The sequence below is a fragment of the Perca flavescens genome, chromosome 10 (assembly GCF_004354835.1).
Source record: "Perca flavescens isolate YP-PL-M2 chromosome 10, PFLA_1.0, whole genome shotgun sequence".
In the NCBI taxonomy this organism is placed as follows: Eukaryota; Metazoa; Chordata; class Actinopteri; order Perciformes; family Percidae; genus Perca; species Perca flavescens.
The window spans coordinates 25,814,605-25,840,038 of record NC_041340.1 but is presented as its reverse complement, the minus strand read 5'-3'; the positions used below and the strand labels follow the sequence as shown (position 1 = coordinate 25,840,038).

General features: G+C 42.0%; 1 protein-coding gene across 1 annotated transcript in view; it reads right to left on the bottom strand.

Moving 5' to 3' along the window:
* Window positions 1-2,984: 2,984 nt before the first annotated feature.
* Window positions 2,985-25,434, bottom strand: part of pcdh10b (protocadherin 10b) — a 28,765-nt gene continuing 6,315 nt past the window's right edge. The window contains 2 exon segments of the mRNA XM_028589518.1: window positions 2,985-3,092; window positions 8,797-9,186. Coding sequence (XP_028445319.1) covers window positions 3,073-3,092; window positions 8,797-9,186 — 410 coding nt within the window. The 3' untranslated portion in view covers window positions 2,985-3,072.

Here is a 25,434-nt window from a genome sequence, read left to right as displayed (position 1 = left end):
TGTACTGGTGTAATATGTAAAATATCCAATGTAAAACTTTTACTTTAATATGTCTGCAAACATCTTCCACCACTACTGATTTGATCTCCAACGATGCATCATGTTTAATAAGCTCATATGCTTTAGTATGTAGAATCTGGATTCTAGCAGGCAGATGTCAAACCTACAAGGAGAAAATACACCAGTAAAGTCGGGCTACCTAAAGATTGTACAAAAACTAAGTAAATGCTTACATTTCACAATGTTTCACTAATATCTATGAATGTATTGTACAACTGTGTGATCCTAGGATCAGTGCTGTGCCGTACCAGTCACCTATGTGGAAACACGGGTATAGCTGTCTTTTTAAAATTCGTGTCTGTCGTTTTATTGTCGTATTTGTGTTTTTAAATGGACCTTGAGACTAACAATAAAGCTATCATCAATCAATGCACTCAATGCACTTTTTGAAAACCGAATCAGATTTCTGAAAACTCTCAGTTATATTGAGCCCAAAAACTCTAAAACGTGAACTCTTTTTTTTAAATCTCTTCATACAAAATAGTTGGTCATGTGCAAAGAGCACTATGTGCACTATGTGTATATCCTGTTGAGTACAGCGCGCACCAGTGTTGTAGTCAAGTCCACCTGAACCGAGACAAAGTCATCACAAAGACCAGAGTGTACCAAGACTTTGAGACCAAGTCAAGTCCAATACCAAAGCGGGGCGAGTCTCACACTGCATGCCACGATAAAATGTGGAAAATGTGGAAAATGCTAACCATAGGCACTCCTCAAGCTGTTCTAAAAGATTTACATTCCCATAAAAAAAAAACACCCACAGAAAATAAAGTAAGACTCTTCTTCATTCACCTCTTTCATAGCCATAAGTGTATCATGCACAATGCCTTGATAAAATAATCAAAAGGCAGTTGTGGTCTTGAAATAAAATCCAGAGTCCTCTTTAATCTGAGACCGAGACAAGACTGAGTAAAAATGCTGTCGATGCGCGCCCGGGTAGCTCAGTTGGTGGAGCGCGCGCCCATATAAAGAGGTTGATTCCTCAACCCAGAGGTCGCAGGTTGGAATCCGACGTGTGGCAGGTTTCCTGCATGTCTTCCACGTCTCGCTCCCCTGGCATGCTGTTCTGGTGATTAAAGGCAGAAATGCCCCCCAAAAAAATATTTGGCTCCACTTTACTTGAAGGTATCTACATAAGATTGACATGACAGTCTCATGAACGTGTCATAAACATTATAAACAAGTCATAAACACTTATGACATAAACACTTCTTTTAGTGAATGTCATTTGGTTTTTGTCATGACAAGTTATGGTTAGGGTTAGGGTTCGTGTTCAGTGTCAAGTGTTCATGACAGTGTCATGTCACTCTTATGTAGATACCTTCAAGTAAAGTTTTACCAAATAATCCTACTTTTTTTTTTTAAATGTGGTCAATTCCGAGACCAGACCTTCAAAAAGTGGTCTGGTTTTTGTGAATTTGTACATTCTATTGTATTTTTATATTGTATACTTTTACTATTTTTTTCATATTTCTTACTGTCCTTTCTGTTTTTATTCTTTATATGTTAAGTGAGTGTTGTACTTTGAGAGCGAAGATTAACTTGGCCAATAAAGCTGATAAAAATTCTGAAATCAGTCCACCTCGAGTCTTACTTTTCCTGTACGACCAGGATGAACATCAAAATAAAAGCACATAAGACCTTCCTTTTCACCATTTTCTGTTTATTGTTGGCATATTGGTGTGTTTGTGTTTGTAATTTGTGAAAAAGAAACGTGTGTGTGTATACCACTGCGTCGTGTCCAACACCTTTTTGCATTTTGGCCTTGTTTTTGATCTGTTTCTTTATAAATGGACCCTTAATGTTTTGATTACAATGACACAGAATTACCATGGATTTCAATCTAAATTATTACCTCCTTTTTTTATTTATAAGACATGACCTTTATCAATATCCAAAAAGTGGAAGGAAAAAAATAAAACATGAAATAATGCTAAGGCTGTTCTGTCTCTCTTCATGTCTCCCACTGGCAAAAAAACAAACACAAAAAAGCCTTCAACAGGGGCTCCTAAACAAGAGTCAAACCTCTGAATCAGAACGTGGAACCCAGCAAATGGATCGCGCGCCTTCAGAACAAGTAGATATAGATAGATTTATATATGTAGAGTTTTATATTCAGCTTTTAAAACTTTTAAAAGAGTACAGTAAACACTTCTCACACATGATAGAAACTACTCGACGTCTCAGAATCCGAAAAGTGTAGGTCAAACATTGTCCAAGCCTACGTGTGATAAACAAACCGAACCCAAAGCGAAAAAACTCATGAAATAAAACAGAAATTAAAAAAAAAATTTAAAAAAAAAGTAGCCTGCCCACAATGTTTTCTTACAAAGTTTGAAGTAGATCGGAAAAGAGACACCTGACCACACGAACAGAATAGAAAACAGTGGTATTGCATTTTGAAAATGCACAAAGATTCTCCTGTACAATTTGGCGTCTCTCTGCGAGTACAAACGCCTAAAGGGCTCAGTGGCGGTTTTTCTGGGTGGCTCTCGTTATTTATTTTTTAATTTTTTTGGGAATTGTCTTTCAGTACACGTGTAGTCTTGGTTTCCGGTGAGTACATCAGTGCTGTAAACAGGCACACGCAGATTGGAAAAAGGACGGAGAGATCAGTGTCCAGTTTCACCTCTCCGTCCGTCGTCGCTCTCCTTTCCTCCTCCTCTGTTTGTTTCTCAGTCCTGCTGAGACAATGGCCGTCCTCCCAGTAAGGCTATCCATCTACCTGCCTGCACCCATCCACCCCCCCCCCCCCCGTGTCCAACCCGTCTCCAAATCCCTAAAGTGGGGTGCCTCCGGCAGTGCTCCGAGAAATTTAAGGATGCAGGGTCGTTCCTCTTTTTTGTGTGTAGTCGAGTGTGTTTTTCATTTTCAATTTGGTTGCTGGGTGTGGGGGGGGGGGCTGAGGGCAAAATGGGGTTGAACACTTGATGCCTTTTTTCTTATAGCCTTGGTCTTCTGGGAGCGATTGTGCAAAGTCACGCGGTGTCCGGTATGTCCACGCGGAAAGAGCTAGCAAACCCTTTTCCTCGCTGCAAGAAGCAGAGACAAACACAAAGCTTGGTTAGCTGTTTGTTTACGTGTGTGTGTGTGTGTGTGTGTGTGTGTGTGTGTGTAAGGGGAGGGGGGTTTCAAGTTTGTCTGAGAGGAATGACAGAAAACAAAGAAGAAAGAAAAACACCACTTAAATGGCCTCATTCACACAGAATCCGAGGGTGCACACACACACACACACACACACGCACACACACACACACACACACACACACACACACACACACACACATGCACAACGAGGGCTAGGAAGTGTCACATCCCTCAGCTGGGCCGCTTCAATTCACTCCTGTGAAATGGCTCATGAGTAATGTGTGTGTGACTATGTTTGTGAAGTGGGGTGGGGTGGGGTGGGGTGGGGGGGGGGGGGGGGTGGTATGGAAACAGTGACACTGGAGTGGGGGGAGCTGGTTGAATGTTGCACGGCCAATTTATTTGGGACAACAACAAAAGAGGGAGGCTCAGCAGCTCTATCAGTCTGGAGTCTAACCTCTCTCTTTCTCCCCCTCCCTCCCCCACTCTGCCTCCATGGTGTCTAAGTTTGATGACGGTAATCACTGGGATCTGGCTATCATCCCCCCCCCCACTCCCTCTCTGCACCCCCACCCTGACCCGACCCCAGGCCAGGCCCCGGACAAAAGCGTCTCTTGTATCACTGGCTGACTCGATCAGATTAGGGAGCTTCAGCCTCTTAGCATCATCATTCTATCCCTTCCTCCACTCCTCCGACTGTTGTTCCCTCTTTTGCTATTATCTCTCTCTCTCTCCCCCCCCCCCCACCCCCTCTTGGCACCCCCGCACTCATTAGCATAAGGGCAAAGTGATCTACTTTGAGAGAGGAACGAGCGGCGGTGTGGCGGTGTTCGTGGGAAACGCGGCGATATTGGGAGCCCTTCACTTAGAGTGCTGCATCATCAGCCCATAATAAACACACACACACACACACACACACACACACACACACACACGCAGTGTGCATCCAACTGAAGGTTGGAAAGCAGAAAGGGGAAAAAAACAAAACAGAAATGATAATCATTTCAAAGTGGAGATGTTTTTTACATCAAGTCCTCACATCTTCTGTTCACGTTTTCTTGCCTTCATTGTGAAATATCATAGCCGTCGGGTGAAAAGCTTGTACGTCCCAAACCGTTGTTTTTCAGGAAAGAGGCTTATTTGAAATATGATATAATATATGTAATATACAGTGCCTTGCGAAAGTATTCGGCCCCCTTGAACTTTTCGACCTTTTGCCACATTTCAGACTTCAAACATGTCATTTTTTGTGAAGAATCAACAACAAGTGGGACACAATCATGAAGTGGAACGAAATTTATTGGATATTTCAAACCTTTTTAACAAATAATAAACTGAAAAATTGGGCGTGGAAAATTATTCAGCCCCCCTTAAGTTAATACTTTGTAGCGCCACCTTTTGCTGCGATCACAGCTGTAAGTCGCTTGGGGTATGTCTCCATCAGTTCTGCACATCGAGAGACTGACATTTTTGCCCATTCCTCCTCGCAAAACAGCTGGAGCTCAGCGAGGTTGGATGGAGAGCGTTTGTGAACAGCAGTTTTCAGTTCTTTCCACAGATTCTCGATTGGATTCAGGTCTGGACTTTGACATGGCCGTTCTAACACCTGGATATGTTTATTTGTGAACCATTCCATTGTAGATTATGCTTTAGGTTTTGGATCATTGTCTTGATGGAAGACAAATCTCCATCCCAGTCTCAGGTCTTTTGCAGACTCCATCAGGTTTTCTTCCAGAATGGTCCTGTATTTGGCTCCATCCATCTTCCCATCCATTTTAACCATCTTCCCTGTCCCTGCTGAAGAACAGCAGGCCCAAACCATGATGCTGCCACCACCATGTCTGACAGTGGGGATGGTTTGTTCAGGGTGATGAGCCGTGTTGCTTTTACGCCAAACATAACGTTTTGCATTGTTGCCAAAAAGTTCGATTTTGGTTTCATCTGACCAGAGCACCGTCTTCCACGTTTGGTGTGTCTCCCAGGTGGTTGTGGCAAACTTTAAACGACACTTTTTATGGATATCTTTAAGAAATGGCTTTCTTCTTCCCACTCTTCCATAAAGGCCAGATTTGTGCAGTATACGACTGATTGTTGTCCTATGGACAGAGTCTCCCACCTCAGCTGTAGATCTCTGCAATTCAGCCAGAGTGATCATGGGCCTCTTGGCTGCATCTCTGATCAGTCTTCTCCTTGTATGAGCTGAAAGTTTAGAGGGACGGCCGGGTCTTGGTAGATTTGCAGTGGTCTTATACTCCTTCCGTTTCAATATTATCGCTTGCACAGTGCTCCTTGGGATGTTTAAAGCTAGGGAAATCTTTTTGTATCCAAAGCCGGCTTTAAACTTCTCCACAACAGTATCTCGGACCTGCCTGGTGTGTTCCTTGTTCTTCGTGATGCTCTCTGCACTTTAAACGGACCTCTGAGACTATCGCAGAGCAGGTGCATTTATACGGAGACTTGATTACACACAGGTGGATTCTATTTATCATCATTAGTCATTTAGGTCAACATTGGATCATTCAGAGATCCGCACTGAACTTCTGGAGAGAGTTTGCTGCACTGAAAGTAAAGGGGCTGAATAATTTTGCACGCCCAATTTTTCCGTTTTTTATTTGTTAAAAAGGTTTGAAATATCCAATACATTTCGTTCCACTTCATGATTGTGTCCCACTTGTTGTTGATTCTTCACAAAAAAGTTACAGTTTTATATCTTTATGTTTGAAGCCTGGAATGTGGCAAAAAGGTCGAAAAGTTCAAGGGGGCCGAATACTTTCGCAAGGCACTGTATATTGAGCCATTAACCGCAGACGCAGTCAAACTGCCTTGTCACTGTTTACATATGTGTAAAACACACAGAGATGTAAAGGGTGACCAATAGCATTGACTTATGAAAAAAATTCAAAATGACGGAATACGGAGATACAAGGTTTCTGCCCGACAGCGACGACAGGCGTTGTCACTGCTGCAACGTTGCTGTATTTTTTATTACATCATAAGTGCATTGGACATGTCGTGTTATTCTTATATTTCATTCGATGGTGTTAAAATATATTCTTGTCATTGCTTTACATCACTACAACTTATATACTTACATGTTTATTTTGTACACCAATAATTAAAGATTGCTTATTCTGTATTTCCCCAAGTACTGCTGACTTACATTACTGCTGTAATCAGCATCATGTCAATATAACCTGCTTGGAATGTAACTATCTGTGATGCACATGCAGCATTACTGTATTTTTGATTGATGATGCCAATTCATTTATTGATAATGTTGAAAACATTATTCTGTTAGCTAAGAGATATCACCATGACACTTGCCCGGTTGATTACTTACATTAAGACGTTCAGTTTAGTCAGGCTGAAGCTATAAAATTGAATAAAAACACCCAAAAGTCAATGCAAGTATTGAGCGGAACCTTTCATTTGACTTGTGAAGAGCGTTTTCAGCCACCATCCATCCGTGTTATTTATTTTTGGGCAATTAGGTTGAAAGAAAGCCAAAATTTCTGTTACAGAGTCTTTCAAAAAACGGGTCTAATTTGACCCTAAAGGCCCTGACTCAACAATCCGACGGCCGACCATCGGCAGAAAAGGCAAGGTCCAAAAAGGGCCTCGGGAACACACTGAAGCGATGCCGACATAAGCGTACATTCTGCGCGTACAAAAAATAAAAAAGCGGAAATGTCGAACGTGGGTCTGGCTTCTCCAGCCGATAGTAATGGCGGCTTGTTCGAAATAGTTCACCGAAACGTGTTTGTGAAAACATTTTTAGCGAGAAATATGCAGGCCGTGCAGTTGCTGAATCTGTCTCCATTTCAGATTGACAAAGGTCAGTTTAAAACGATTTTCGTCAGATTTTGAGAGGCATCCGTCACTAAACCCGCTCGCCATTTCCCGGGGTTAGCGCTCCACCAATCAGATTGGTCATTAAGTCTGACTGCCCGCCCCCCGACCCAGCAAGTCAGGTCGGCCAAAATGAAGGCCGACAGCTCCTCCGACGGACGACGGTACGGTACCGATTGTCAGGTTTGTGTGTCAGCGCCATAAGACAACAGGAGGGTTAATTGATCTTTATTCTACGTGTACTTCATTGCCGTAGTTCCTCATAGCAATCAATACAATCTAAAGGGCGTAACTTTGGGTTCAACATTGGGGGGGTTGAGATCTCCAACTATATAGGGAGATCCCGGGACATGTCTGCATGGAGGGAGAAAAGAGACAAAAACCAAATTTGTAAAAAAAAATTGTATTAGTATAAGTAGGTATAGAAATCAGATGAAAAAAATCGTGGGTTTTGTCCAGACCCTTCACTTAGCACGTCGGAAAAAGCGACAAAAACTTGAAAAAAAGAAAACTAAAAAAAGCGATTACAAATTTCAAAAGAAATCACCCCCCCCCCCCCAAAAAAAAAAATACTTGAAAAGGCAACAAAAATGTCAAAACAAAATGGTCCAAAAGATATTCGAAAAAGGCGACATAAAAAAAATCAAAAAACGGGACAAAAACATTGAAAAAATTGTCGACACAAACTATTTGATCAAGGATTAAACCCCCAAAATAAAACGCAGCACAGCAAATGGATAAAACATTAATCAAAGGAGAGAGGGGGGGGGATAATGGTCCCTGCTGCTCGGAACAGTGCGCCGTGGTCTGTAATGACGGCGGCGAGGGAAGCAGCGCTGCGTTCTGACACTTTGATAATTCCCGCTCGCTGTGTCGGATGGTGAGGGAAGGTGGGGGGGAGCCTCTTCAGGCGCCGCGTGACAGAATTATAATTAAGCATTATCACCAAATTGCAGCGATTGAGGATGTATCTCTTTGTGGCCCTTTGAATGAGAGTTTAGAAACAGTCATTCCTGGGGAAGACAATTTCCCTTCTTCTTTCTTTTCTTTCTTTTTTTCCCCTCCTCCAAATGTTTTAAAACCGGTTGTTTGATCCTGGGCTCCGGCGCAATGACGTCTACCGGATGAGAAGAGACGCCAGGCTCGCTGCCTGCCGTTTCTTTTCTTTTCCTTAACTGATTCAAAACTGCTATTTTTCCATTGCCGAGCATTGTGAGAGGGCCAGTGTCACTTCTATTACAGCAGCCGCTCGTTCTTCCTTTTTATTTTTATAATGAGACAGAGGCTTCTCCGAGCTAACATCTCCACACACATCAAAGTAACCCTATAAAACATAATTGCTTTTGGCATGTTTAATTTGGAAAGACCAACAGGCCAATCATTGCTGCAGGCAATGTGTGCGTGCGCGTGCGTGCGCGTGTGTGTGCGCGTGTGTGTGCGTGTGTGTGTGTGTGTGTGTGTGTGTGTGTGTGTGTGTGTGTGTGTGTGTGTGTGCGTGGGGGAGTGAATTGAAACGGCAGGTGAGGGAAGATAAGATCATCCCAGTCGGGGATAATAGAGATGCCTGAGAAAGAGGGAAGAGTTAGTTAAACACTAGCAGGACAGGGGGGGAGTGGGTGTGTGTGTGTGTGTGTGTGTGGGGGGGGGGGGGGGGTCAGACCTGAAATGAATTTCACGCTTCCTTTTCCTTGCTCCGGCCAATCCAGGAGAGAAAATTGAATTTTGGAATCTTTTTTTTTTATGTTTTCACCTAATTGGATCACCAGATCCGAGAGCTGGGGCGGGCAACACAATACTCACTTAAATAAGCCGGGTTATAAGGCGCTCTGGAGCTAGGCACAAAGGCTTCCAACTCTGTCCCCTGTAAGGAGCCCTGGTGGTGGCTGAGGTGATGGTTTTTGAGAGGGTTGTGGTGGAGGTGTTGGTGGTGGTGGTGGTGGTGGTGGAGGTGGAGGTGTTGGTGACTGAGAGGCGTCTCTTTGCCAAAGGTGGAGAATGACTTATCGGCCGTTTGCTCGGGGCTTTCAAATACCTCTGTGTCCGGGACCGAGTCCATGCCGGGCACGTGCAGGTTGCTGCGGTAGTCCGGGCCCTGGCGCCCGTCAGAGGGCACGAAGCTCGGCATCCAGCAGCGATCCGAGTGGCCCAGCGCCTTACACTCCTCCGTGCAGTTAGAGAAAAGGTCGGCGCCTGTAGGGGAGGGAGGGAGGGAGGGAGGGAGGGAAGGAAGGAGGGGGGTGAGGGAGAGAGGAGAAAAACAGCAGAGAGGTGTTTTGGTCCTTAGAGCTTCTTGAACAATCAAGACAAAGAGGAAACATGATACCTGTGCGCACACACACACACGCGCGCTCACACACAGACAGACACACACACGACACGATCTGACGTATTGCCACAATGTTTTCACGATATGTATGTATGAAACCTGCTCTTTGATTCCGCACGTCAGGATTTTCTGTTTCCCGATCGTTCAGATCAAAGCCGCCCGCACAATGGATATAAAAAAAAACAAACTCTGCTAACGCACACACACACACACACAGACACAGACACACTCATTCACTCTCACTCTCTCACACACACACACACACAGTGAAGGGCTGTGGAACAAAGTGACTGCTGGGTGCTCTTTGTGAAAGCATAACTCCTTGTAAAAAAAAAAAAAAAAAAAAAAAATGTATCTACAATATCTACTTCATTTACAAGGTACATGTACTTGACTTGAGTATTTCCATTTGATGCTACTTCTACATAACTATCGGTACTTTTCACTGCAGTACATTTCTCTGAGAGCTACTTACTTATTATGTATTAATTACAAAAACATATGATCAGGTTATGTAACTCCTCATTTCAGTCAAGTAACTTTGTGCGGAAGAGATTTTATTATATTATATTATGGAAGCACAGTGTATGAACAGAGATATGTATAATTTCAATGTTGTGGTCATATGCAATTTGACTTTATACCCGAGATACTCTTTACTATAGTTATCTAACAGCTACAATTGCTGGTTCCTTTTTTGAGACTAAGACGTTACATAGAAGACATGATTGTTTTATGTTTGATATTATAGGCATTTCGGTCAGCTTACTGGTGAAACATGTAATATCATGCAACGCTGTTTGGTAGGCACCGGCTTTTCTGCCACGTCAGGCGGAGCTACAGTTGAGCTTTTCTTTCTTTTCAGAAAGAATGTCAAAGCGCTAAAAGCATGAAGGTTACATGTGTAAATGCATCCGCATCAAAAGGATTTTAAAAACACTTTCACTGCAAAAAAAAAACAACAAACATCAGCCTCAATAAGTCATTTCGATTATTTAAGCATTTGAGACCCATTTTATTCCAAAGGAGAATTCTTTCAGCCAGTGAGTGAGAGCTGTAACTTTCAAATGTTTGTGGAATGTTCTGGAATCAGGAACCGAAACGGAGTGAAGCAGATTGCTGCACTACAACCAAGCACATGTATTGAATTAGCAGTAAAGAAAAATAAAACAGGCAGATTTAATAACGGATTCAAATCACGATTTAATGTTCTCATTCTAAAGTATTTCAAAGTGTTACACACAATGTGTCATTTCTTGTTGTTTCCGAGTGAAATCCATTGTGTAAAATATGTTTTTTTTTTTTTTTTTTTTTTTTTGGAGAAGTGACTCCGTGTTTGCTAATGTGGTCAATAACCTGAACATATAGTTCAATTCCATTTTATACTCATCGCGTCAAATCTAGAGGTGCAACGATTAATCGATTAATCGATTAGTTGTCAACTATTAAATTAATCGCAAGCTATTTTGATAATCGATTAATCGGTTTGAGTCATTTAAAAAAAAAAATTCTCTGATTCAAGCTTCGTAAATGTGAATATTCTCTAGTTTCGTCTCTCCTTTTGTGACAGTAAACTGAATATCTTTGAGTTTTGGACAAAGGAGGACGTCATCTTAGGCTTTGGGAAACGCTGATCCACATTTCTCACCAGGTTTTGACATTTTATAATAGATCAAACAACGAATCGATTAATCAAGAAAATAATCGACAGATTAATCGACTGTGAAAATAACGGTTAGCTGCACCCCTAGTCAAATCATAACAAGAGTTATCTCAAGACACTTTACAGATAGAGTAGGTCTACACCACACTCGGTAACGCTCAACTCAATTAAAAGAAGTACCACAAACGTGTTGTTATGTACAATACTTGATTATATGTACTTAGTAAGTACACTACTTCCATTGTAGAGTGTAAACTCCCCCCGGCTCCCCAGGGTTGCCAACATTCCTAGGAAAAAACACTTAAGACGTGACCTTAATGGTGACTATTGTGAATGTTATTTTCAGTGTTTGGCTCAGCAGACGGAGCGCCTGTGGCTGAGACCTCGAATCGGTCTTCAATCGCAGGTCTTTGGATGTTTGTGTGTGAGCTGCAGGCGTTTACGCGCACCAACATGCAGCTGCAAAGAAAAGCTCCCCTAGAAAAGGTGGCCGGGATGTATACGACAAAGGGAGAGAGTTTGTGTGTGTGTGTGTGTGTGTGTGTGTGTGTGTTAGGTCTGCACAACATATCGTATATTTTTTGTATCGTCATCGCGATATCTACTGGCGCAATAACCACATCGCGAAAGGCATATGACATTTTTTAGTGTCGCCTTTTTATATTAAAATCAGTGTGCAGTTGTTTCAATAAAACAATGTTGGAAATGATTTCCTTAAAGGCAATATGTTGTACTTTAGCAGAATGCTGAAAGCAGCAGAAAGGCAGAACTGAGAAAACTTTCATATCTATTTATTGATCGCAAGTGATATTGTTATCACGTTATTCGCATATCGCATATTTTCCTCATATGGTTCAGCCCTACTGTGTGTGTGTGTGTGTGTGTGTGTGTGTGTGTGTGTGTGTGTGTGTGTGCGTGCGTTGTGTGCCCATGCTCCTTTTAACCTGGGCATTAGATCAACCAAACCACAAACTCAGTAGCATTGGATTACCCAGCCTGCCCCTGTCCCGGTCTTCAGTCTATTGTCCTCCATGAAAGGCTGGCTACAGGTACGACCCAAAAACTAGTTTTGAGTGTGCTCGCTTTCATGTGGAGTAATTATTTGGGAGGCTTTTTTTAACAGCTGGAATTCTCTGTGAGAAAATCCCCTGGTGTCAGAGAGCAGAGAGGGGGAGCAGAGCTAACAGGCATGTTAGCTGTTCAGCACAGCTATTTAGGCCGAGTGTAAGCCTTAAGCCAAATTGTGTTTTCATTGCCCCATATGTTTTTTGCAGTCGGGCCTAGATCCCGTGTTTGCATGTATTTTGAAAGCTAAATCCGATTGATGTGTGTGTGTGTGTGTGTGTGTGTGTGTGTGTGTGTGTGTGTGTGTGTCTGAGCCACTGTTTGGGGCTACAATCTGAACTGTCCAGCTCGGGCTATCTGATACTAATCCCTCTGAATACAGACTGATTAGACTAAGGTCTGCTGCCGCCCCAGTAAGCAGAGGGTGTGTGTGTGTGTGTGTGTGTGTGTGTCTGTGGCGGTCAGCAAAGGGGGGAATTCGCTTTGTTACAAAGCGGATTAATTTGGCTTGCCGTCACTAACAGCTTGGAAAAGTGCCCAGACGCCTAACGAGAGGGTTTCTTATTAAATATTAACCAACATGCCATAAATACACCATCACATTACGTTTTAATACGGCCTCTTACATGGGAGGAAACAACTCATGTGACGGGGGGCGCGACCGGAATGCACGCTGGGCGCCGACTTAATGTATCAGCACACCTGGGCGGGCAGGGAGTGATGCATTGTGGGCAACTGCAGCAGCAGCAACAACAACAACAACAACAACAAAAAAGAAAATAGTGCGAGGGAGGACACGGAGCTCTGCTTCCATTACAAAATGGATGCTGTGTTAATTCTCAAAATGGGAACGGGAAATGTGGCATTTAGACTGTCAGAGAGATAAGAGAGACACACACACGCACGCACACGCACGCGCACACACACACACACACACACACACGCAGAGGAAGAAAGACAGAGGGAGGGTTATTCTGCCACAAAGCCAGATTAAGACATCTTGATATTTCTTGACATTTTGGCAAAATTAGAGGTTGAAATTACATGTTTCCCTGGCACATTAGACAGTCTCTATCGAATCAGGAGATAAAAACATTTCAGCTGTAAACCACACACACACACACACACACACACACACACACACACACACACACACACACAGAGATCAGGGGCCATGCTTAAAATATAAATTAAAGGTTGCGGGTAACGCCCTTATCTCTCCTCTATGTATCTTGTCCAACCCTTTTCTCCTGAATGGTGAATGGTTCCTGTACTATGTTAAAGCCCTTTGAGTAGTTGTTAAGACTAGAAAAGCGCTATATAAAAACAGTCCATTTCCATCCTAGCAAACAGTCGCCGTGAGTTATGAGGCATGGTTCCGGCTCCAGAGTACGGTATCTTAGTATTCGACACGGGATCAAAACAAAGTGTGTCAACATGTCTCGCGCTAAGCCAAAAAACCAGCAGAGAGGCCGGCGCGGAGACAGAGCGCGGGGGATGGTGCGGGGGACAGGGGACGGTTAATGTCTCTCTGAATGGCGCTGACCCTCGTTTCTTCTAACGCCTCGTCTCATCTCTCAGCATTCTGCACGGCACTCGTGCAGGGCAAACGCAAAGTCCCGATAATAACCTTCATTTGGTAATTGGTATGCAGAGGTCTGAAAAATGAATTACTGATCAGCGAGCTGTTACCGCCGTGATAACAGGAACGGCGGGCCCAAGGAGGAATTTATCACGGCAGCAGGGAGAGATGGGTAGCGGAGTGTGTGTGTGTTGGTGGGGGGGGGGGGGAGAGAGAGAAAAAAAGGATAATCTTCTCCAAGTGCGTGACATTGGCTATATATTGATAATATGTACTTTACACATGTAGCGGGGACTGGAAATGGGGGCGCCTGAGGGAAGTGGTCCTGGAGGGGTCCGGCAGCAAACAAGAACATGTAAAAGAATGACCTTTAACTCAAAAGTTCACTCTCAGCGCTTGAACTGCAGAGAACTACAATTCGTTACTACAATACTACTGCAGTGCAACTCAACACTGACCACACACGACGAGCTTACAGTTGAAAGCGCCACGAAAGCTTAAGTGGCCCTTGAGTTAGGATTTTTTCTTTTTGTCAAAGTACTATTTTCAACGTTTCACGCTCAAAAGTCGACCCATGAGGGCGACGCATCGCACGTAAACACACAACAGACACATAAGCATACATTATCTCATCCATATGCGTTCAATAAACATTCAATAAACCTCACACAAGACCCCCCCAACCTTCCCCACACAGAAGAAAGAGAACCCGCTGCACATCCCCCCTCATATTGCACTTAATTCTACACAGATTGCACATTTCCCGTTAAATCATGCTGTGATCTATAACGTATGTATTGCACAATGCTGTATCAAATATCAAATGAGAAACTAATGCACCAGTGCCCTACCACATATTGGACATCCTACAGCCACAATGGTGAGTACCACAAATATTACCTATGCTTAAGCTGAGCACAAGGTAAGGTAAGGTATTTCACTGGCAGGTTACACAATAAAATACCTTACAATACTTTATTTTACATACACTTATTGTATTGCTACATACATTTTCGTGCTAGATCCATTTATTCTTTATAATATAAAACAAGTGGGTCTGAAAGTGAAAATACATGTCCACGACTTGAGTAAAAATCCATGTCTGTAAGTGGATGTGTATGGATATAATGGAAGAGCAATAATATGTGTATGTGAAAGCATTCATGCATTTCGAGAGTTATGCATAATGCGTAACATTTTGAATGCAGCAATCAATTGGCTTGTAGTGGAGTGTTCTGTTTTACAATCTGCTATTTCCATTCTTACTCAAAGCTTTAATCTCAAAGATTTTTCATTTCAATAAATGTCTGTTCTCTATCTATCACTGGAGGAGGAAACACATTGCTGATTGAGCCTGTGGCCCCACTAATGAAGGTATTGCAATATATATATATTGCAGTATTACGAACTGATATCCTGGAGAAAAAAACATTCCTCCATTGTATACACACACAAAAAAATGGAACTATGCACTAGGGCTGTACAATTAATTGAATTCCCGATCACAAAAATAACGAGTAATGGAGAAAAGCGATTATTGTGCACGTTACGTTTTGCAACTAAACTCTTATTTTGCATTCTGTTCTGAATGGGGGGAAAAAAAAGTTCAAACAGGAAAAGTATGAAGGGGAATTTCACAGTTCAGAGTGTTTTCACTGTCGATTTGTTTCAGTCTTTCACTGTTTTAAAATTAAATCATTTCATAATCAAGCAGCTATATATATATATATATATATATATATATATATATATCGCACACAATTCTGAAAACCTGTAGCTGTATGTATCAACAACATGACACCATAGCATAGCAACAGAATGAGATTAATTATGTTGCTATGCTGCAGACATCTAAACTCTCAGCACAACTCTCATTGTTTTCACTCAAATAGAAATTCTAAATCAACCTCGAGGACTGCAATATTTGTACCATGTTTTTCCAACTTTAGTCCAAGTTGTGAGTGGACTAACCTTTTTGGCACCTTGTGAAAAAAAAAAAAAAAAAAAATATGTTTTCACCTTGTTCAATACAGCAGCACACTTTGCTTTATTCTGACATTTACGTTATGAATATTTTATCGCTTCATAACAGTATGTTAAATGGTAGTAGCAGTAGTATTTCAATTCAATTTTATTCATAGTATCAAATCATAAGAGTTATTTCGAGACACTTTACAGATAAAGTAGGTCTAGACCACACTCTATAATTTACAAAAGACCCAACAATTCCAGTAATTTCCCCAAGAGCAAGCATTTAGTTTGACAGTGGCGAGGAAAAACTCCCTTTTAGGGAGAAACCTGGGACAGACCCAGGCTCTTGGTAGGCGGTGTCTGATGGTCCCGAATGGGGTGTGATGAACAGTGGCAATAATAGTCATAATAAAGATAATGGATCAGTAGTTTTAGTAGTTTATGGCATAGCAGGGCACTGCAGGGCGTTACGGTATGTAGTAGTAGTAGTTGTAGTAGTTGTGATAGAAATGATATAGTACAAGCATTTTGGGAGAAAAAAGAGGGGTTGGGGAATCTTTCACAAATTGCAACACAAAGTCTGACAAATGTATTGAAAAATACTGAAATCGGTGATGCCAATTTCCCATTGCAGCCCATGTTAAGGGCAGACGCTTTCTCTCACTATGACTCTAGTAGGGCTGCACAATATGTCGTTTTTTATCGTCTTCGCAATATTAACAGACGCGATATACATATCGCGAACTGCTGCGACATATTGCGATAGACACTTTGAAAAGAAACTGTCATTCTTTTTAGTGGCGCCTTATATATTCAATTCAATGTCCAATTGGTTCAAAAAAGTAGGTTGGCAATTTCCTTTCGTTTTTCTTTAGTTCAACAAGCAATTTGTTGTATTTTAGCAGAAAACTGAAAGCAGCAGAAATGCAGAACCAAGAACACTTTAATATCTCTTTATTTATCACAAGTAATATCGTTATCGCTATATTCACAACGTTATTGCATATCGCATATTTTCCTCTTATCGTGCAGCCCTAGACTCTAGAGTCTGTACTGCCATTGGCTAATCACCATCACTCTCTCACCGCTCTACCACACACTTCCCACACGCACACACACACACACACACACACACGCCGGCCCTGCTATTCTCTTAAAGAGATCGACACACACACCAACGCACAAAGTCACTTTCGTAGGAGCCCTGCGTTTCGATCATTTTCCTTGCCTCACACTAATGCAAAACACATTTGCCAGTGATTGTCTTGACTGCATATTACTCCAGTAATGGAAGAAATCCATGTCATAGCCATTTTAAGTTTTATGTCAAGTACTTAAGTAAAAATACTGATTCTCCAAAGCTCAGTTCAGAGAACCTTTAGAATAATATGCTAGTCAATCGTTAGATTAATCGACTAATCGGAAAAATAACCGTTAGATCAATCGACTAAACAGACTAAAATAATCGTTAGATTAATCGGTGACAAAAATTATCGTTAGGGACAGCCCTAGTGCACGGAGATCGCTTTTGGCTCCAAACTCCGCTTGAAAACCAAAACGTAGCAATGTAAATGTAGCCTAAAACATCCATCGTTAAAGGATGGGGCCATCACATCCTCACTGCTAGAACTCCACACACACACGCATCTGCACACTGCACTGTGTGATGGCACATAATGTGAAATATCCTGCTTTTGACCTTTACTTCAAATCCTCCCCCGCTCTCTCTCTCTCTCTCTCTCTCACTGTCACTCTCTACCACGGACTGAAATGCCTTGGAAAAAGAAATATATGCTATACAGTATACATATATCCTATATATCCTGTTCACGCGTCCGTTGCGGGTGATTTCTGGACTCTGTAACTGTTGAAATGCGTCCTTGATGAGGAATAATCAAGTGGTTTGGATCAGGGAACGAGAGTGTGAAGCAGCAGAAAATGTTGGCACAACAACGCAGCCCGGCAGCAGGAAAAAAAAAAAAAAACGAACACAAATCACTGTGTAAACCATCTCGTCGTGCTGGTGGTCAAAAATACAACCACAGCTACAGCAGAAAAAGGAAGAAAGAAAAAAAAAAAAAAAGACAGACAAATGATGGGGCAAAGAGGGTAAACAGTGAGGCCTGTCTCCAGCATGTTCAATATGTTCCAACTAATCTCACTGGAAGTATTTATCTGTCAATGTGTAATGCTCATGCTTTAAATCCAAGATAAAAACCAATACGCTCCCACGAATCTGATTACATGGACAAATAAAACAGATGAGAGTGAATTCCTCCCCGTGACGTCCCCTGTCAGAGCCAAAGGGAAGAGGCTAACAACGCCACGCTGATGGATGACAGGAACATTTTATGTTTATTCAACATTAGCATTTATTAAACACTGACGCACTTCGAGTATACCCTCACCGCTGACAAACTGCATTAGCACACAGAGAGTAAAGCCTGTGTTCTTTTTTTCAGCGTTGACGGAGCAGAAGTGCGGGGCTCTAAGCCACGCTATCAATTATCCTAATCAAACAAAGACTTAATGCCCGGCAAATAATCTGTTTAAAGGCACTAAGCTGGCTGGTAACTCTGCAACAAAGTAGCCGCAGCCTATTCGCTACTCCAAGGGTACTCAAAGTCAGCATTGCTGCGCTGCTGGGCCTGCCGCTGCATCCCAACTGGACCGACAACACGGCACACTTCGTGTGAGAGAGAGAGAGAGAGAGAGAGAGAGAGAGAGAGAGAGAGAGAGAGAGAGTGGGACTGTGTGAACAGGCGGGCTGGCGATGAAATGCTAACGCACTCAAAACAGGACATAAAGCAGCTGGCCCGGCTCAGACCTGAGTGGGAATGAAAATGTCCAACATGGGTGCAAAAAGAACTTCGAACCTCAATGTGTGTGTGGTACCAACTGAAATGTGTCCATAGCAACAAAACGGCTCAATCGGTGCTAAACGTTGGCGTTAACTGTGTGGTTAGATTCAGATTTTTGTTCATGTTTGATCAAATACTTCCTTCCGGATTTCACACTTTACAGTTCCTGTACAGCTGCTTGTGTTTGGACAACATTTACCATGTGTCCACAGCACAACATTCTGGGCCCTGTAGAAAGGCATTCTCTATGGGCACCTCCACCGCATCCACAGCTATTCATTCTAGCATCTTTTTGGGTACTCCCATTTCCACCCCCAGTCCGACATCCCTGGTCTACAAGCACCGAGGTTATCGTCAGATCAGAAGGGCTGGGTACCAAACGTAATACTTTTTAGGCAATCGACTTTTTTTATGTCTCTGAAGTATCGAGCATTGAAAAATGCCTCGTCATTTAATACCCAATTTCATTACTTAAGGAGTAAATCTCTGAGCCAATAAGCATGCAGCATGCTTCTTCCAAGATCTAATAATGTCTATGATTGGCTGTCTGATGTTACACCTCGTAGAGACACGCAGGAAAAACTCTCGTTACACAGAGACGACTCACGTGGTAGGAGCTGGAAAATAAATTAAGAGACTTTTCCGATACCGGTGCTAAACTTTTAAAATGGTAATAAAACGGTGCCTGAACCGATACTTAATAAAAAATTACTTTTTACAATAACTTTGAATGCACCACGATACTTAACAGTTTTAAGTGAACACAGTCACACTTTACACCGCTTTGGCTGTTAGCATTTTAACATTATTTAGTCTAGCTACTAGCTAACGTTAGGCTAACGTTACCTGCTGTTAAGTGTAGTGTTAACTAGCGTCACATGCAGCGATATTTCTTCCTCCTCCTTTTACTGCATTTTAATATATACTATGCCATTTTCACAAGTACATTTACAAAATGTGCACATTATTAATATAATTCACAATAATTCTGAGCCTGTACATAATCTTAACGTCAATAATGTGTCTGTTTTAATGTACTGTTCGTTTGTTGGAAAGCAATGACCTACATTTCGTTACATATGTGCCTGCACATTGTGTCAAGACAATACAATTGAATTGAATTGAAATATAGAAGTGCCCTGTGTCAAAATGTAGTTTTAATTACATTATTATTTAATGCTAACATGGTGCATTTTAAATGTGAATATTTTCTAGTTTCTTCTCTCCTCTGTGACAGTGAACTGAAACTCTTTGAGTTGTGGACAAAACAAGACATTTGAGGACGTCATCTTGGGCTTTGGGAAACACTGATCCACATTTTAGAGACTAAACTACTAATCCATTCATCCAGGAAATAATCCACAGATTAATGGTCAATGAAAATAATCGTTAGTTGCAGGCTTAGTTGAAACCTCGAAACTACCTTTGTAGCACTGACCGAAATGCGTCCATCACAAATGAGAATGAAAAAGTTGGTATCAAATGTCTGCTCAGATTCATAGTAGGCCTGCACCATTCAGGGAAAAATATGACGCATGATTTTTTTGCTTAGAATTGATATAACGATTCTCTGCCACGATTTCTTTCTCACGATGTGTAATGTTTACTGCACACATGAGCCATGACAAAACAAAACATATTGGCAGCACCTATAGCACATTGCGCATCACCACAAGCCTGTAAATATAGATGCTTCAATGAATAAAGAAAATAAAGTAAATACTGGCCATTTAAGTACAGTAGGCTACCAAAAATAGGGACCTAACATATTGAAGTAAATATGGCCCTGATACCGGCTCTATCTGAACTCCTTGAACATGTCTTAACATAATTACAACATGTCAATCAACATGCTGCAGCTACAGCTTCAGTTTCTAGAGAAATGGAGTTTGTCAACTGCCAATTTAAGTACAGTATCAAAAAATATAAAGTATTTTATAGAATTAACATTCAACTGGCCATTCAAGTAGGTTCCCGAAAACAGAAGTTTAACGCACTGTGCTGAATGTGGCCCTGAACATGGTTGTAAATAGGCTAATTGAAACGTCTTTCGGACCTTTTGCCTTGTACGGCTTCATCATTGCAGTTTGTGGTGACGTTTGAGGTGCTGGTAAAGATTGGTGGTGTTACTTTTCGGTGCTGCAGCGAGGGCAAAGCATGCCTTCTTCACATCAGACTGACCCTCGTCGTATTGCTTGAATCCAAAATACTTCCACACCACCGAATCAGGGCCTTTTTTCGGAACGAGTTGGCTTTGAGACTGAGTGGTTGGCTGATTCTCGTCACTAGTACCGGGGTTTTCATCAATATCCATTTGGTTTATTTCCGAACTTCCGCCGCTCAACGAGTGAAACACGTGACTAAAAGGCACTTTGTCATTGGCTGAGGGTGAAGCCCTGAACCTTGTGAACAGGTTGAATCAAGATTGCGAATTTATAATGATTTATCGTGCAGGTCTAATTCATAGTAGATATAGTTTTCTTTTATTTAGTCAAGGTTCTGTTCAGACAACATTTAACATTTGATAACTTTGGCATATTTTCTTAAAGGTGCTGTAGGTAGTATTGCGAAGATCCAGGACTTAGCCCAAAAAATTTGAACATCAACAACTTCTCCCCCTTTTCCCCACAAGGGAGAATGAATGTGTGTGCATGAGCAGTGATTGACACGCAGTTAGACACCGCCACTGGCCCTGATTGGTGCATCTGAACAGGAAGCTGTGTATTTTGCAAATCACACTACAGGCCAGAGGAGCCAGATTTTTTTTTTTTTTTTTTACCTGCTTTATGTAGTTCTACTGGAACATAGGGTCAGTTTCAGCAAATATGACAGAAAGTTAGTTTTATAAGGCTCACCTACTGCACCTTTAAATGCTAAACAGGGTTTATATTCCTCAAAGTAAGGCATCAAAAGAAGTATCCCTTTGGTGTATATACCAAAAGTCAGGTATGCATTTTAAAAGATTCTCAGCCCTACTTGTATAACAAAGTGCGACTATTCATAACAGAATATGAACTCTGGCTGGCAGCGTTCACATGAAATGCTAATGCACTCAAAATAGGACCACTCCATCTACATAAAGCTGGTGGCTGCCTCAGTCCAGATTTGGAGCGAAAACACTTCCACAGTGGTGAGAAAGGATTTAATGTAAAGCAGTTGTGAGGGTCTAACTCTGAGCTGGTTGGAGCTGAAACAAATTAGCTGTGTGTGTTTCTGTTTCCTATGGTCTGTGTAACACATCCAGGCCTACCGGAGTGACAGTGGAAAATCCTTCCTACCACAAGCCATAAAACTGGTCAAAAAACATTTCACCGCTGAGTGTGAGATAACACTGTCATTACCTCATTTATTACACTATTACACTAAAGTATTTAGACTACTTTATATATGTATATATATATATATATATATATATATATATATATATATATATATATATATATATATATATATATATATTATTTTAATTTTTTTTCATATTTTTTTCATATATTCTATATATGCATGCTGGTTGTATGTTTTTATTCTCTACTTGTACAACTATGTTGTTTTCATTGTTTTTCAAGGCTGAGTAGGTGTTCTTGTATTTTTACTTCTACCGATCTCGATCTATCTATCTATCTATCTATCTATCTATCTATCTATCTATCTATCTACCCAAGAAAGCTTGCCGCTGAATGAAGACATAAAACCGGCATTCAGAACTCAGTGGGGCCCTATTGTACGAGCTCAGATGGGTTCCTTTAGGAAGATTAAGAAAGAAGAAAAAAAATTTAAAAAAAGAAGGGGTTTGGAAGAATGTGATCAGGGAGGGGAAAGAGAATTACGGGGGAGGGGGGAGTGCAAGTTGGAGAGTAGCTGCATGAATGGATGCATTAATTAATTTAATGAACAAATGAATCGTCTGTTTTGTTTGCTACGGCCGCAACCTATTTGGTCCGCTTCCCAGCACTCCAGCGCGAGCACGGCCTCATTAAAACGCCTGTCACGTCTCATCGAGTGGTCTCCGGCACCCAGTGACCGAGCTCCCAGGGAGCCGGCTGCTCATTAACACCGCCACGTATTTACAAAACAGCGGCGGCCGGGGTTCGCTCTCTGCCCAGCCGACATTAAATCATCACGTGTCAGGAAAAACACAGAGACAAATATTAGGAGACATGCTCCCGGCACACAGGGACAGGATCTGGTTCTGTTACTAGTGGCGGTTCTAAACCTTTTCAAATGGAGGGGCCAGGCTGGGGACACATGCCATTTTATGGGGACCCAAATATATTAAGCACAAGTGTTCCATCCCTAAAAAGATTTGGTTTAAAGCTGGGCGATATGAAGATAATAAAACATCACGATATTTTTGACCAAGTACCTCGATATCGATATTGCGGGGATATCGTAGGGTTGACTGTTGGTGCTTTCACAAAATATGTACACAATGAGATTTGTGATAACTAATCCTCAGTAATGTGGATATAATGACTAAGTGGGTAAGGGAAAATCAAAGAACAGCTAGAACCGCCTGGTGAGTTCAGAAAATGACATCACTTTGCTGAAATGCAGCCTTTAAAACCAGGAAAGACAACACTTCATATTACGAAATTACCATATCCAAAATCTAAAACAATATCTTGTCTCATATCACGATATCGATATTATATTGATATAATGCCCAGCCCTAATTTGGTTCTACAAAAGACTAACGATACAGTTATAACAATAAAGACAAGAATACTCAGTGTTAAGCTACATTTAGTCTATATCCACGACCTTCCACTTCCGGAATGCCCTGTTGCTACCGGAAATTCCGCCAGATGTCTTTTTTTTGACCGGATTTCCGTTATCTAACGCTTCCTAGTACTATGGTTAACTGCTCCTCAGATCTCTGCAGCTAGCTAGACTATCTGTCCAATCTGAGTTTCCTGTCGCACGACTAAAACAACTTTTGAACGTACACATGTTCCACCAAGACAAGTTCCTTCCCGAGGCTATTTTGCAGAGGCACCGAGGCTCCGCCCGGCGTTTAGTGCCGCCCAAGAAATTTGGGATTGGTTTAAAGAAATGCCAATAAACCAGAGCACGTTGTTTGTGCTGTGTGGACTAGCCAGACCTTCCTCTGCAGCGCTGTGGAGGAAGGTCTGGCAATGCGAGAGTAGGCTACATTTATATTTATTACTGCAATGAATAATATCCCCTCTTAATTACCGTATATACCCCGAATATAAGACGAGGTTTTTGTCCTAAAAATAGGCTGAAAAATGGGGGTCGTCTTATTTTCGCGATATAGACAAAATCATGGGGGGGAAAGGTAGAAAGCAGGGGAAACAGTAGAGGGCGCCAACACGATAGGCTATCTAATTACCGGTAGTGACAGTGTTATGAATTAAATAAACAATGAAGTGCCGCCATGGAGAGGTCAAGAGATTATCTTGAGAAAAGCGCTTCAAAAAAGTTGGTCAAATAAACCAACACGCTCAAAACAGTTATGACGCCAACTATAAACTTATGGTCGTGAATGAGGCGGAATCATTTAATAATTGCAAAGCTGCCAAAAAATTTGGAGTCACAGAATGCAACGTTCGGAGGTGGCGAGCACAAAAAGAACGACTAAAAAATACCAACAGCCAACGGAAAGCTTTCCGTGGACCTCAAAGTGGCAAGTTTGCAGAACTTGATGACAGAATCTATGAATATGCGATAGAAAACGTCGGGATGCGATGCCAATCACAAGAGGAGTTTGTTGGAGTTAGCCGAGGAGCTGAACATACTGACAAATGAATTCAAAGCTAGCACTGGTTGGTGTACACGAATGATGCGCGCAAAGGGCTGACACTGCGTCGTAGAACGAGTCTGGCCCAGCGCCTGCCCTCTGACTTCGAGGAGAAGTTGCTGTCTTTTCAGCGATATGTGCTTAAACTGAGGAAAACTCACTCATACCCCCTGGATCAGATAGGGAATGCTGACCAAACACCAGTAAGCTTGACATGCCAACATCTGTCACTGTTGCCAAGAAAGGGGGACAAATCAGTTATTGTGCGATCTACTGGAAATGAAAAAAAAACGAATCACTGTAATGTTGGCGTGTTTCGCCGATGGGACCAAACTTCCCCCGTTATGTGATTTTGAAACGCAAGACTATGCCGAAGGATACGATGCCAGCTGGCATTATCGTGCGTGCCCAGGGAAAGGGCTGGATGGAAACTGACCTGGTAGTGGACTGGCTCAAGGTAGTGTGGGGCAGGCGCCGCGGTGCGCTTTATAAGAAGAGAAATATGCTCGTTTTGGATGCATTCCGCGGACACTTTGACGGAGCCCGTCAAAACTCAGTTGCGGAAAATGAACGGCGATCTAGTGATCATACCGGGGGATGACAAGCCAGCTACAGGTATTGGATGTAGTCGTCAACAAGCCATTCAAGGATAATCTGCGCAAGAGGTACACTGAGTGGCTCCTGTCAGGCGATCACCACCGACGCCTACTGAAAACTTCAGAAGCCAGCAGTGCATCTGCTCTGTACTTGATCCTCCAAGCATGGGATGCCATAAGCCAGGAGAGCATCATTCATGGATTTCAAAAAATGCTGCATATCAAATGCCCTTGATGGGAGCGAGGATGACATTCTGTGGGAGGGGCTCGTGGAGCATCATGATAGTGATGACAGTGAGAGCGAGCATAGCGAGGGCAGGGGATCTCTGTAAAGGTATAGGCCTAGTTTAATGTGCAGCATAAAGGCCCATTTGCACTGCTGTTCTTATTGCAACACCACAGTTTGTTTCAAAACTTTAATGTCAGATGTGTTTGATTAAAAGCAGATGGTTATTTTTATATATTCACAGTACCACAATTACATACATAGGCCTTCATAAGTATTGCATTTTTGTGAAAAGGTTATTCATTTTATTAATCCAAATATTTAATGAATGGTGTTAAAATGTTTTTTTTTTCCAATGAATTATCACTTGAATTTCCCAATAAAATT